This window comes from Trachypithecus francoisi, unplaced genomic scaffold (assembly GCF_009764315.1).
Source record: "Trachypithecus francoisi isolate TF-2019V2 unplaced genomic scaffold, Tfra_2.0 Lachesis_group10, whole genome shotgun sequence".
Classification (NCBI taxonomy): Eukaryota; Metazoa; Chordata; class Mammalia; order Primates; family Cercopithecidae; genus Trachypithecus; species Trachypithecus francoisi.
This window is the reverse complement of record NW_022681455.1, coordinates 60923102-60936410: the sequence shown is the minus strand read 5'-3', so window position 1 is coordinate 60936410 and position 13309 is coordinate 60923102. Positions and strand designations below refer to the sequence as shown.

The window sequence follows — 13309 nt, the reverse complement described above, 5'->3', positions numbered from 1 at the left end:
CTGGCAAAGATTTCATGACAAAGACAACAAAAGCAATAGCATCAAAAACAAAATTGATAAGTAAGACCTAATTAAACCAAAGAGCTTCTGCAAAGCAAAAGAAACTATCAACAGAGTAAACTGACAACCTATAAGATAGAAGAAAATATTTCAAACTATGCATCTGACAAAGATCTAATATACAGATTCAGTAAGGAACTTAACAAGTGAAAAACAAAAAACCTCACTGAAAAGTGGGCAAATAACTTAACAGAACTTAACAGACATTTTTCAAAAGAAGGCATACATGTGGCCAAAAGCATATAAAACAAAGTTCAGCATCACTAATTATTATAGAAATGCAAATCAAAATCACAGTGAGATACCATCTCACACTTGTCAGAATGGTTATTATTAAAAAGTCAAAAAATAACAGATACTGGCAAGGTTGTGGAGAAACAGGAACTCTTATACACTGCTGCAGGGAATATAAGTTAGTTCAGCCATTGTGGAAAGAAGTTTGACAATTTCCCAAAGAACTTGAAACAGAATTACCATTTGACCCAGTAATCCCATTATTGGGTACATCCCCAAAGGAATATAGATTGTTCTGCCAAAAAGACATATGCACACATATGTTCATCACAGCACTGTTCACAATAGGAAAGGCATGGAATCAACCTAAATGCCTATCAGCAGTAGACTGAATAAATAGAATGTGGTAAATATATACCATGGAATACTACACAACCATAAAAAGAGGAGATCATGTCTTTTTCAACAAAATGGATGGAGTTGGAGGACATTATCCTAAGTGGACTAATGCAGGAACAGAAAACCAAATACCACACTATCTCACTTACAAGTGGGAGCTAAACATTAAGTGCTTAGCTCAAAAGGAACACAAAGAAGGGAACAACAGACACTGGAGCCTACTTGAGGGTGGAGGGTGGGAGGATAATGAGCGTCAAAAAGACCACCTAACAGTACTATGCTTACTATCTGGGCAATGAAATAATCTATACACCATGACACACAATTTACCTATATAACAAACTGCAACAGGTACCCCGAACCTAAAATAAAAGTTTAAAAAAAAAAATGATTCAAACTTTGATAATACTTATTGTTCCTCATTTAAAGAGTGGAAACTGAATTCCAATATTTTCAATTAAAAATAACATTTTACAAGAAAGTATATTAAAATAGTAGTTAAAATAGGGGGAAAGTTATAAAAGCGTAACAGACAGAAATTAAACACAAAAAAGAAATATATTCAAAATCTTGAGAATAAAAAAATCATAGACATTTAAAACTCAGTAGATAGGATAAACTCTAGTCTAAAAACAGTTGAAGAAAAAAATGACACCTAAGAAGAAAGTCAGACAGAAAAATTAAGAGAATTTTTTTTAAGAGTCAAAGCAAGACTAGGAAGTTTAGAGGACTGCTTAACAGCCTTCCAAAAAATGTCTAACATAAGTTCTACGAATAGAGATTTCAGTGCTCAGTGTATTAGTTCATTCTCATGCTGCTATAAAGGTTGTCCCAGACTGGCTAATTTATAAAGGAAAGAGGTTTAATTGACTCACAGTTCCACATGACTGGGGAGGCCTCAGGAAATTTACAATTACAGCAGAAGGGGAAGCAAACATGTCCTTCTTCATGTGATGGCAAGAAGGAAAAGTACAGAGTAAAGAGGGGGAAAAGCCCCTTATAAACCATCAGATCTCATGAGAACTGACTCACTATCACAAGAACAGCATGGAGGCAACCACCTCCACGATTCAATTACCTCCTACTGGTTTCCTCTCATGACATGTCGGGATTATGGGAACTACAATTCAAGATGGGATTTGGGTGGAAACACAGCCAAACCGTATCATTCAGAGAATACCAAAAAGCAACATTCAAGATGATTCAGGTAAAAATTTTCCAAAGTTTGAGGAATTTTTTTTTTAATTTTTAAGTTTTGAGGGTCCATAGTGGATGTCTGTATTTATGGGATATATGGGATGTTTTGACACAAATACACATTGTGTAAATCACATCAGTTTAAAATGGGGTATCCATCAAAACAAGTATTCATCCTTTGTGTTACAAATAATTCAGTTGTGTTTTTTTATTTTAAAGCATACAATTATTATTGACTATAGTCACCCTGTTGTGCTATCAAGTAGTAGATCTTATTCTAACTGTATTTTTGTACCCAGTAACAATCTTTCCAGCTCCTCAGACCCCTACTACACTTCCCAGCCTATGGTTAACCATTCTACTATCTATCTTCATGAGTTCAATTGTTCTAATTTTTAGCTCCCACAAACAAGTGAGAAAGTTTGTCTTTCTATGCCTGGTTTATTTTACCTAACATAATGACTTCCAGTTCCATCCATGTTGTTGCAAATGACAGGATCTCATTCTATTTTATGGCTGAACAGTACTCCATTGTGTGTATATGTACCACATTTTCTTGATCTATTCATCTACTGTTGAACACTTAAGTTACTTCCAAATCTTGGCTATTATGTACACAGGTGTACCTGGAAGGAAGGAATGGAATCCAGGAAACAACAGACAAACGTGGAAAATTCTTTAATTATTGTTTCATTAATAAAAGTTGAATTTTTTCCTTAAGAGATAAGATTAAAAAACATATGTTCAGTGTCCAAAATTTAGAAAATACAAATAAGCAAAAGACACAATTTAAAAATCATCCTCTGGCCAGGCACAGAGGCTCATGCCTACAATCCCAGCTCTTTGGGAGGCAAAGGCAGAAGGATCACTTAAGCCCAGGAATTCAAGACCTGCCTGGGCAACATAGTGGGACCCTATCTCTACACACATACATACACAAAAAATCATCTTCATTCCCAGTGAAACAGGAAAGTTCCCCGATTCCCTTCACAGGACGTGTGACAGGGATATGGCTCCCCTGTTTGGTCACCCTGCAGCTCAAACCCCTAGAAGTAGCATGCAGATGGGCAGGTACAGAGGCCGGGGCGAGTGCTTTGGGCTCTCGGCCCCGTGGTATCATCTAGGGGTGGGTGTCTGTGACTCCCGAAACCCAAGTGGGCATGTGTTACAGAGTGCTCCTTCAGCTTTGCTCTCTGTGGGTGGCTTGCATGTTAATCAGCTCAATGGACCCTTTGCCTTATTGCAAGGGCAGGGGGCCAGTGTGACAGCCTTCTGTATCCTGAGCTCTTGCCCAGTGTCCCAGAAGAATCAGATCATATACAGGCTCAAAGGAAGAGTGCAAGGTTTTATTGAGTGGTGGAGGTGGCTCTGAGCAAGATGGAAGGGAGCTGGAAGTGGGGATGGAGTGGGAAGATGGTCTTCCCCTGGAGTAGGGCCACCCAGGGGCTGGACTCTTCTCTGACAGCCCCCAGCCAGACTCTGCTTGGCATCCAGACATCAATACTATTCTCTCTTTCTCTGCTACATTGTTCCACCATGGTCTCGACATTCAGTTGCTTCTGTGTGTGCCTGCTAAGGTCTCAGGTTTATATGGGCACAGGATAGGGGGCATGGTGGGCCAGAGTGGTCTTGGAAAATGCAACATTTGTGCATGAAAACAGGAGTATCTGTTCTCATTTAGGTTCGTGGGCACAGGCCCAAGGGTGGAGCCCTTGCCAGGAACCCTGCCCTTCTCTACCCAGCATTTCCCTGCCTGCCTCCCATATCACCAGGATACAGAGATAGCCACTGTTAATATTAGTAAAAGTAGCTCTGGTATTATCCTCTGCATATTTTTATTAAAATTATCTTATGTAATTCAAATTACATGTATCCCTTTTTCTATTTCACACAAATGTCTTTCTGTGTTATTATTATTCTATTGTTTAAGAGCTGGATAAATTATTTAAATTACTTGATTTAATTAATTAAGAAACGAACTCCTTTTTTTTTTACCTTTTTGCAGCCCTTTCATTTGTTTTAGATAACCTGAACTTCCATTTGGGCAAGTCTTCTAAAAATCTACAAATAAATTGTCTTTTCCAAATCAGAATGTTTCCACCAATATTGCTAAGCATACCTAAAAATTATAAATCTAAAGTGCAAAAATGTTAAGGACACTGAAAAAAAAGTCTGTTTCATCAAGTTTTAGTTTTTAAAATAATGCAACTTGAGTATTTGATTTTGAATTCCATTATGAGCAATATTAGTAGAAGTGGATGAACACTTCAACTTGACTGTGTAATTTATTTTTACAAAAATCTCTTTAGAGATCCCTGTCTAGTCAGCAAATAATTGCTTTAACTTGGATTTTAATATTAGCACTGAATGATTTATGTACATTAAATAATGTGATTCTCACTAACCATTTATGAGCTTAGAATGATTATCTCCCTTCCATGCATAATCACACTTCAGGGAAGAAAGGTTAAGTGGTTTGCCTAAGATCACTCAGCCAGTCAACGGATTATCTCAAAATATGATCCTTAAGTCTTTAAATCATTAGACTCAGCAATACTTGAGAGGCATAAGGGATATGCTCTTAGGCTTTTCCTCAAATGATTTATGTGGCATAATATCTCATTTGTTTATAGGGTTTTTTTGTTTCTTATGACACAATTTGGTCTATAAGCAAGCATGAGACAACATAAAAATGAACATAAGAATCAACATGTGGAAAAAATTCTGGGAGACTTAGCATATCAATTTACAACATAGTTCGTAAACCAGGGAGATAATATAAAACATCATTTGTGGAAGGGTCAGGGGGAGAAAAGAAGGAATAACAGAAAGCAAACAGAGTGAATAGCTTACTTTGGTGGAGCTTCAGTTCCAAGTTAGATTTCAACAAGCTCTGAATGAGAAAAGCAGAGATCTTGTGCATTCCCTGAGAGCAATTCTCTCCATCTCCAATATAAAAGCCTCCATACGCATCAACCTGGCCATATCCACACTGATGGCAAATATGCTTCATATATTTTTACAGTACAAAATTCATACTAAGTGGGAAATTCTTAGAATTCAAGAATTTTTAACAGTGATCTCATCAGAATTAGAAATGGCCTTGGTAAACTAAAGGGGAAGCCAAAAAGGTAGTGGAATGATTTATTGAAAGGATCATATCAGATTCTTACTACCTAGTAGGCGAGGAGAAGGAACCAGCCCACAGCTGTGCCTTTAAGAGGGGTAAGAGAAAGAGGAAACTTAGGGTTTGTTTTTTGTTTTTTAATTCAATTAAGTCGACAAAGTTATTTTAAGAAAAAGTATTACTATTTAACCAATAACTGTTTAATAAAATTGACTTTTTGTTTGAAAAACAAAATGACCAACTTCTCCAGGTCTGCCAGAAACTTCTCTGGTTTTAAAACTGAAAGTCCTGCAGGGCACGGTGGCTTACACCTGTAATCCCAGCACTTCGAGAGGCCGAGGCAGGTGGATCACGAGGTCGGGAGATCGAGACCATCCTAGCTCACACAGTGAAACCCCGTCTCTACTAAAAATACAAAAAAATTAGCCAGGCGTGATGGTGGACGCCTGTAGTCTCAGTTACTCCGGAGGCTGAGGCAGGACAATGGCGTGAACCCGGGAGGCGGAGCTTGCAGTGAGCCGAGATTGTACCACTGCACTCCAGCCTGGGCGACACAGCTAGACTCTGTCTCAAAAAAAAAGAAAAAAAAAAGAAAAAACTGAAAGTCCCATGTCCTGGGAAATGCCTCAGGCCCAGCCAAACAAGAAAGTCTGGTCAAAATAAAAAGTAAAAAAAAAAAGTGTGATCATTGTCCAAAATTTAAAAAATACAAATAAGCAAGAATGAGAAATGAAATTATCCACACTCTCAGTATGCAGAAACAGCCACTATTAATATCAGTGAACATATTTGTATTATCTCTATGAAATAAACTTTATAACAATGCAAGTTACTATTGTTACAACAGGTGCCGGGGTAATATTGTTTGAGTTTTCTTTAAAACTCTAAATAAACTGTTTAAAAAGTATGCCAAGTACCTTAGTATATGTACCTTTTCATATGATTGCATCATTCTATAAACTGTGATAAATTTTCAGTTATGTATTGACCATTTCTGCTATTCATTCTACAAACTCCCTTAACCTTATACTTTTCTTTATCTCTGAGATACAGTACCAGCCGGTACATTAGCAGCATGCTTTCTGAGTTCTGATAACTGTATCACAGTGTAATCTCACTACTCAGGGGTATGCAGCCTTTCATTTCTTATTCCATTTCAATTTCCCTGTAGGCCAGGGAGGGGAAATATTTTCCTAGGGAGTTTAGCATCATTTAACATTGATGTTACTTGTCCAACCATCTCCTACATGAGTGAGACCATATGTCAACCCCAGTTAGCACTTAAAATTTATCAATATCTACTTATACACATGAAGCTCTTTTTATTCTGTGGGAGGTTTAACTTTCTGAAAGCATTCCATGTCCAGTTTTAAAGTCAGTAGGAGAGAAGGAAAATAAAACGCAGTGTTAGAAAAGAAATACATCTTTTATCTACTTGAAAATGTCTACACTTGGCTGGGGCCATATTTCAGGATTGTTGTGATCCAGAAAGTACCTCTCTCAATGAAGAAGCACTTACTATCCATGTGTGAAGTTATCCCTTTCTTGCCAATAACACACATCATGATGGCCTCTTGTGTTTTAGGTTTAGCTACACAACGCCTATTGGCAGCCCTGGAGTCATTTGTATGATTGAAATGACTGCAGATGGAAAACCTCCAGTACAGAAGAAAGACACAGAGATTTCCCATGCCTCTCAGGTAGGTATGCAAATATCCAATTCCAAACACTAATTGTGCCCTCAGTATTTCAGATAAGTATTTTTTACGTTACTAAGTAGTAATCATATTTCTTAATTGAACAGATTCCTTGTAAAAACTCTCAACAAAGCACCAGAAAATTCAACTCATACTTTAGGGATGATTAAATATATTTAATGTTGCCTGTCACCATAAAAGTTTTATCAAATTTAACAATAAACTTATTTTCCTTTCACACTTTGGATTTAATATCTTGTGCTTGATTTAAAAAAAAAAAAAAAAAAAAAGACAGCTCCAGAGTGGAGAAAGATTAACAAAAGATGCCAATTTTTTAAAACTTGTGTTTTTATAACATATGATAGTACTTACACTATTTAAAAAGGCCGTTCCCAGTCTTACAGATTTGCATTGGCCAGAAAATTTCTCTTAGAAACATTGAATGAGTCTAAATTAAAAGAAGAGAGAATGTCTGTCCCTCCAGAGACCAGGCAATTTGCTGAATTCTTTTAGTTTTAATGATGTGGTTGGTTACATTCTTCTTAGTGTAACTTTATCGCAATACATTTATGGTAAAAATTCCTAGTTCGTTTGATCATCATGGAGGATTAATCTGTATAATTAGAGCTCTAATTTTGGTAGACATTAAAGCTGCCACTATGCACTGCCTTAATGATTGGAAATTTCATTTTATTTTCATTTCTTCTATATAGTCTCTTGAATATTTATAGGCATCCAAAAGAAACACATAATCACATCTAACATTTCTATAAGCACATTATATTTTCCAGACTATAGCCTTAAATATTATCTCATTTAATATCTGCAAGAACGCTGAAAAGGTAGAATGATTCTCTCTTTTCTACAGCTGAGGGACACTGAGTATCTTTTCTGACCAGAATTGTATAGTGATAAGAAAGGAGACGCTACCTCAGGCTCTGTTTCCCAGCGCTTTTGTGTTCCTTTATAATGCACTGTACTGCCCTTCATTTGCTACTGCAGCTGACTCAAAATTGTTCAAGTAGGTTGTTAGGGTAGGAATAAAACTGTTTTTAGGTTTTAAAAAGTCATTCTAGATGCCGAGAGGGCCACACATTTAGATGTAAGACATGGAATATTCAAGCAGTGGAAAGTATATGAGTCGCTCGTAGTGAAAAATGGAAAGCATTCAGTATGACTATATCTTTATTCACTCCTTATAATTGCCCATTTTTTATATTGAAAGATCTGTATTTTCTTATGAATAGCATAAAATATGCTACTAACTTCTACATTAATGAATCACATATTTAACAAATAGAATCCAGTAAATACTCAATAAATATCTTTTTGTTAATACAAAAATAAAAAAAAAAAAACCTAGCCGGGTGAGGTGGCCGGAGCCTGTAGTCCCAGTTACTCAGGAGGCTGAGGCAGGGGAATGGCGTAAACCCGGGAGGCGGAGCTTGCAGTCAGCTGAGATCTAGCCACTGCACTCCAGCCTGGGCGACAGAGCGAGACTCCGTCTCAAAAAAATAAATAAAATAAATATATATATCCTTTTATTTTTGAAAATGTTAAATAGGACATATTTATAGCCTCTTTGACAAATCAGTTACCTTGCCCTTTAGGCTGACCAAATGAAATACCGATCAGAATGCTGCAAGTAATGCTCATGCACACGCAGAGACTAACACAGGGGAGTAGAATTTACTATATCAATGGAAAATAATCCGGATAATTTTAGGGTGGTAAAGAGAGAATGCATGTAGGCATTCTAAAGCCTCAAAGATTGTTCCCTGCTGCCACTACAGGAGCTGTCACATGCTTTTATAAATCTCTGTCTCCTTAAGTTCAGCCCAACTCAAGTGCTCCTAAGCCTGGGTGAATCACTGCTGCCTTCTAACTTGTGTTAACCTCAAAGCTCAATTTGGTCACTCTTATGGAGGCTATATGTGGTGAGATTCTCTCAGATAGACTTCAGTCCTAGAGTTATGGTATATTACAGCCTCTAAGGGCCAACCTCTATGGCACAGGCTCTTTCTTTCCAAGTTCTGGCAGGATCTTGTCTGAGAAAGAACACCTAAAGGTGGCTTCCAACTGTAAATTATACATTTTCTACTGCCTTTTCCTCTATTATTACAGTGGGAGAATGATGGAGGTTTGTGGAATAAAGATACAAGAACTAAAAATTTTGCGAGCTGAAGCTATTTAATTTTAAGAGTCATGGACTTTGGCACAAAATATCAAAATAGGTACCAGCACTGCCTCTACTCATTATAATTTAGTAGGGGTTGTTAAGTATATTTGAAAAATCGTTATGTACAAGATAGTATTTTGCAGTACATAAACCCAAAACAAAGCCAGATTGACACCAAAGGGTCTGAAATCTGAAATGTGATACTCTAGGTTGGATAAGAAAAAACACCTATAATAATTTGGAGGGTTTATTGGTAATTTTGAAAGTAAAAAGTAAACATTTATTCTTAATTCTGATAATAATAGCTAAAATATATAATACTATGTTCCAGACACTGTTCGAAGCACTGTTCATATTTTAAATTATTTAATTATTTAAATTATATAAAAATATGAAGTAAATACTATTATTATCTCCAAATACAGAGAAGGAAAATAAAGCACAAAGAGGATGAGTTCCCTGCCCAAGATCGCACAGCTATTTGAGGATTCAAACCCAGACATTCTCACTAGATAGTCCATGCTTTTAACCAAAACTATGTGGTCTCACAACATTTTATATGATGTTTCCTTTTTTTTATTTCTAATCTGATTTATTGTTTTGTTTTGTTTTTTTACTTTAAGTTCTGGGATACATGTGCTGAATGTGATGTATGATGTTTTCCTTTATTCTATTGCAACTATTACTAAGCAACAAAACTTTATGTGTACAGTACATTACTGTTAATTACAAACGCATTATTATAGAACAGATCTCTAGAACTTTTTCATCTTATCTGAAACTTTATACTCATTGAAGAGCAACTTTTCATTTCTCTCTCCCCGCAACCTCTGACTACTTTCTGCTTCTATGAGTTTACTTTCTATACCTTATTTAAGTGGAATTTGTACTCTGTGGCTGGCTTATTTCATTTATCATAAAGTCCTCAAGGTTTATCTGTGTTGTACCATATGACAAGATTTCCTTCTTTTATAAAATTGAATATTCCATAATATCTACATATATATATACCATTTTCCTTTATTATAGTTTTAATTTACAGATAATAATAGTATATATTTATCAGGTACAATGTAGTGTTTTGATACATGTATACATTGTGGAATGATCAAATTAGGCAAATTAGCATATCCATTACCTCAAATGTTTATCATTTCTTTGTGGTAAGAAATTGAAAATCCTCTCATTTAGTTGTTTTTAAATATGTTATTATTAACTATAGTCATCATGCTATGCAATAGACCACCAGAATTTATTCCTTTTATCAAATTGAAAGTTTGTACCCTTTGACCAATGTTTTTCTTTTTTCTGTCTATCCCCATTCCTGACCAGCCTCTGGCAATCACCATTGTACTTTCTATTTCTATGAATTCAACATTTTTAGATTCTACATATAAGTGAGCTCATACTATACCATATTTTCTTTATTCATTCATCAATTAAAGGACATTTATGTTGTTTTTATCTATTGAATGATGTGAATAATGCAAATAATGCTACAATAAACATTCAAGTGCAAATAATCTCTTCAATATCCTATTTCCAATTCTTTTGGATAAATACCGAGAAGCGGTATTGCTAGATCAGATGGTAGTTCTATTTTTAATTTTTTGAGAAACCCCCGTACTATTTTCTATAGTGGCTGTATCATCTTATATCCTGACCAACAGTACTCATAAATTTCCATTTCTCCACATCCTCACCAAGACTTGTTATTTTCTGGTTTGGGTAATAGCCGTCCTAACAAGTATAATGTGATATCTCATTGTGGTTTTGATTTGCATTTCCCTGATGATTGGAGATGTTGAGCATCTTTTCATATACCTGTTGGCCATTTGTATGTCTTATTTGGAAAAATGGCTATTCAAGTCTTTTGCCTACTTTTTAATCTGGTTGTATTGGGGTTTTGTTTGTCTGTTTTGTGTGTTTGTTCATTGCTATTGAGTTATAGAAATTCCTTGTATGTTTTGGATATTAACTCCTTATCAAACATATGGTTTGCAAATATTTTCTCCCATTCTGTAGTTTTCCTTTTCACTCTGCTGTTTTCTTTGCTGCACAGAGGCTTTTTAGTTTGACATAGTCCCACTTGTCTATTTTTGCTTTTGTTGTGTGTGTTTTTGGTGTCATATCCAAGAAATCATTGTCAAAACTAATGAAGCATTTTCCCCATGTTTTCCTCTAGGGGTTTTATGGTTTGGGTGTTAAGTTTAAGTCTTTAATCAACTTTGAGTAGATTTTTATGTATAGTGTAAGACAAAGATCCAATTTTATTTTTTCAGTTTTCAAAATCCTTGCTTTTTAAATTATACCATTACTTTCTTATACACTGAAGGGATTTCAGAAGAAACAAATCAATTTTCATATATTATTGATTGTCTTACTGATTCATTGAAAACATTATCGTAGAGCTGAACAAATTGATTCCTGATGATGAGTAGGGGTTACCTTCTTGAAAATAGTTTCCTACTGTGTGGAAAATATTGTGGAAAGTGGTCTAGAGTCTTCCTTAGAATGTGAACTTGTCTTCATTCTTTTGTTATTATAGTCAATACAATGGTCAGTAGAATGTTTACAATCCAAGATGTTGCTAAAGCTCTCTTGTGAGGAACTGCCTTAGTGAAAACTAAAGGAATTCAAGGTTCAGGGTCTCTCAGTTACTAGTGGAAGAGAATTGACTTGTGACTAACAGGGAATTCTTGGGCCATTCTTAAAATAATGAGAATCCTTGAGAACATGCACTATTTCCTACTCCCATTAGAGTAATTGTTGCATACGCAGATTTAACATATTTATCTGTTCCTACTTAAGGTTTGCCATGAGACTGATGTATCAGAATTTTAATGCCATATAATTATATATTGTAAGTTAAAGCAGTGTAGCATACTGGTTGGGAATACAATATTTTACATTTTATGATATCTTCATGACTGTACCTCAGCTAAGTTCTGAATTTTCTACTACCTCAAGACATCTTTCAGATATATGCCAAACACTTGTTCATTATAAAATGACACTCTTTTGCATGTGAATACCCAGTTTTCCAAAGACCATTTGTTGAAGACTATTTTCCACATGCACCCTTTTCAAAGATCATTTGACCATGTGTGCATGCAATTTTTCATAGCTTATTATGTTTCATTGGTTTATACATGCCTTTATGCCAGCACCATACACTTTTGATTACTATAGCTTTGTACTATACTGTGAAGTCAGGAAGTGGGAACCTCTCCCATTTTATATTCTTTCTCAAGATTGTTTTGGCTATTTGGCATCCTTTGGTGCCATATGAATTCCAGCATTGTTTTTTCAATTTTTGTGAAAATATCTTTGGAAATTTGGTAGGGATTGTATTGAATCTGTAGACTACTTTGGATAGTATGGACATTTTATTGATGTTCCATGAATGTAAAATGTCTTTCTTATTTATTTTTGCCTTTTTTCTCTTTCAAAAATGTTTTGTAGTTTTAAGTTGCATGTGTTTTGCCCTCTTAAGTTTATTCTTATGCTATTTTATCCTTTTTCATGTAATATAGATAAAATTGTGTTCTTAATTTATTTATGATAGTTAATAGTTAGTCCATAGAAGTGTAATTAATTTTTTCCTGATTTTTGTGTCCTGAAATTTTGCTAAATTTGTTAGCTCTAACAGTTTTGTGTGTGGGCATATATGTCAGAGACATCATTAAGGTTTTCTATTATCATTAAGGTTTATATTATCATGTCATCTGTGAACAAAAATAATTTTACTTCTTTATTTCTTATTTGGATGCATTTTCTTCCTTTTTTTTTTCTTTTGCCTAACTGCTCCAGCCAGGACTTCTAGGACTATGCTCAATAAAAGCAGTGAGTGGGCATCCTTATCTTGTTCTTCAACTTGAAGGAAAAGCTTTAGGTGTTCACCATTGAATATGATGTGTATTCTGTTGAATTAATTCCCTCCTAATCCTAATTTGCTGAGTATTTTTTCATGAAAGAGTTCAAATTTTGTAAAATAACATTTTGCATTTATTGAGATACTCCTGTGATTGTTATCTTCCAGTTTGTTACTGTAACATATTATTACATTCTCCTTCCTGCCTTACAAGATGGCAGGAAAGAGAATGAACACAAGAGGAACTACCAAACCCTTATAAATCCATCAGATCCCAAGAGAACTGCCGCTTTCACAAGAACAACATGGGAAAACTATCCCCACGATTAAATTACCTTGATCTGGTCTTTCTCTTGACATGTGGGGATTATGGGGATTTAGGGGATTACAATTTAAGATGAGATTTTGGGTGGGGACACAAAGCCTAACAATATGAGCATGGAATATATTTTTCCATACTTTCACTTTCTGATTATATGTATCCTTAAATCTAAAGTGAATCTCTTGCAGGACAAGTTTTCTTGAACCTCCTTTCCTTTCTT

At 35.3% G+C, this 13309-nt stretch overlaps 1 protein-coding gene across 2 annotated transcripts in view; it reads left to right on the top strand.

Moving 5' to 3' along the window:
• Positions 1–13309, top strand: part of EYS (eyes shut homolog) — a 2089174-nt gene that overhangs the window by 1791011 nt on the left and 284854 nt on the right. For both annotated transcript variants that reach the window (XM_033217548.1, XM_033217547.1), the window contains one exon: positions 6609–6717. In XM_033217548.1, coding sequence (XP_033073439.1) covers positions 6609–6717 — 109 coding nt within the window. The remainder of the gene's footprint in view (positions 1–6608; positions 6718–13309) is intronic.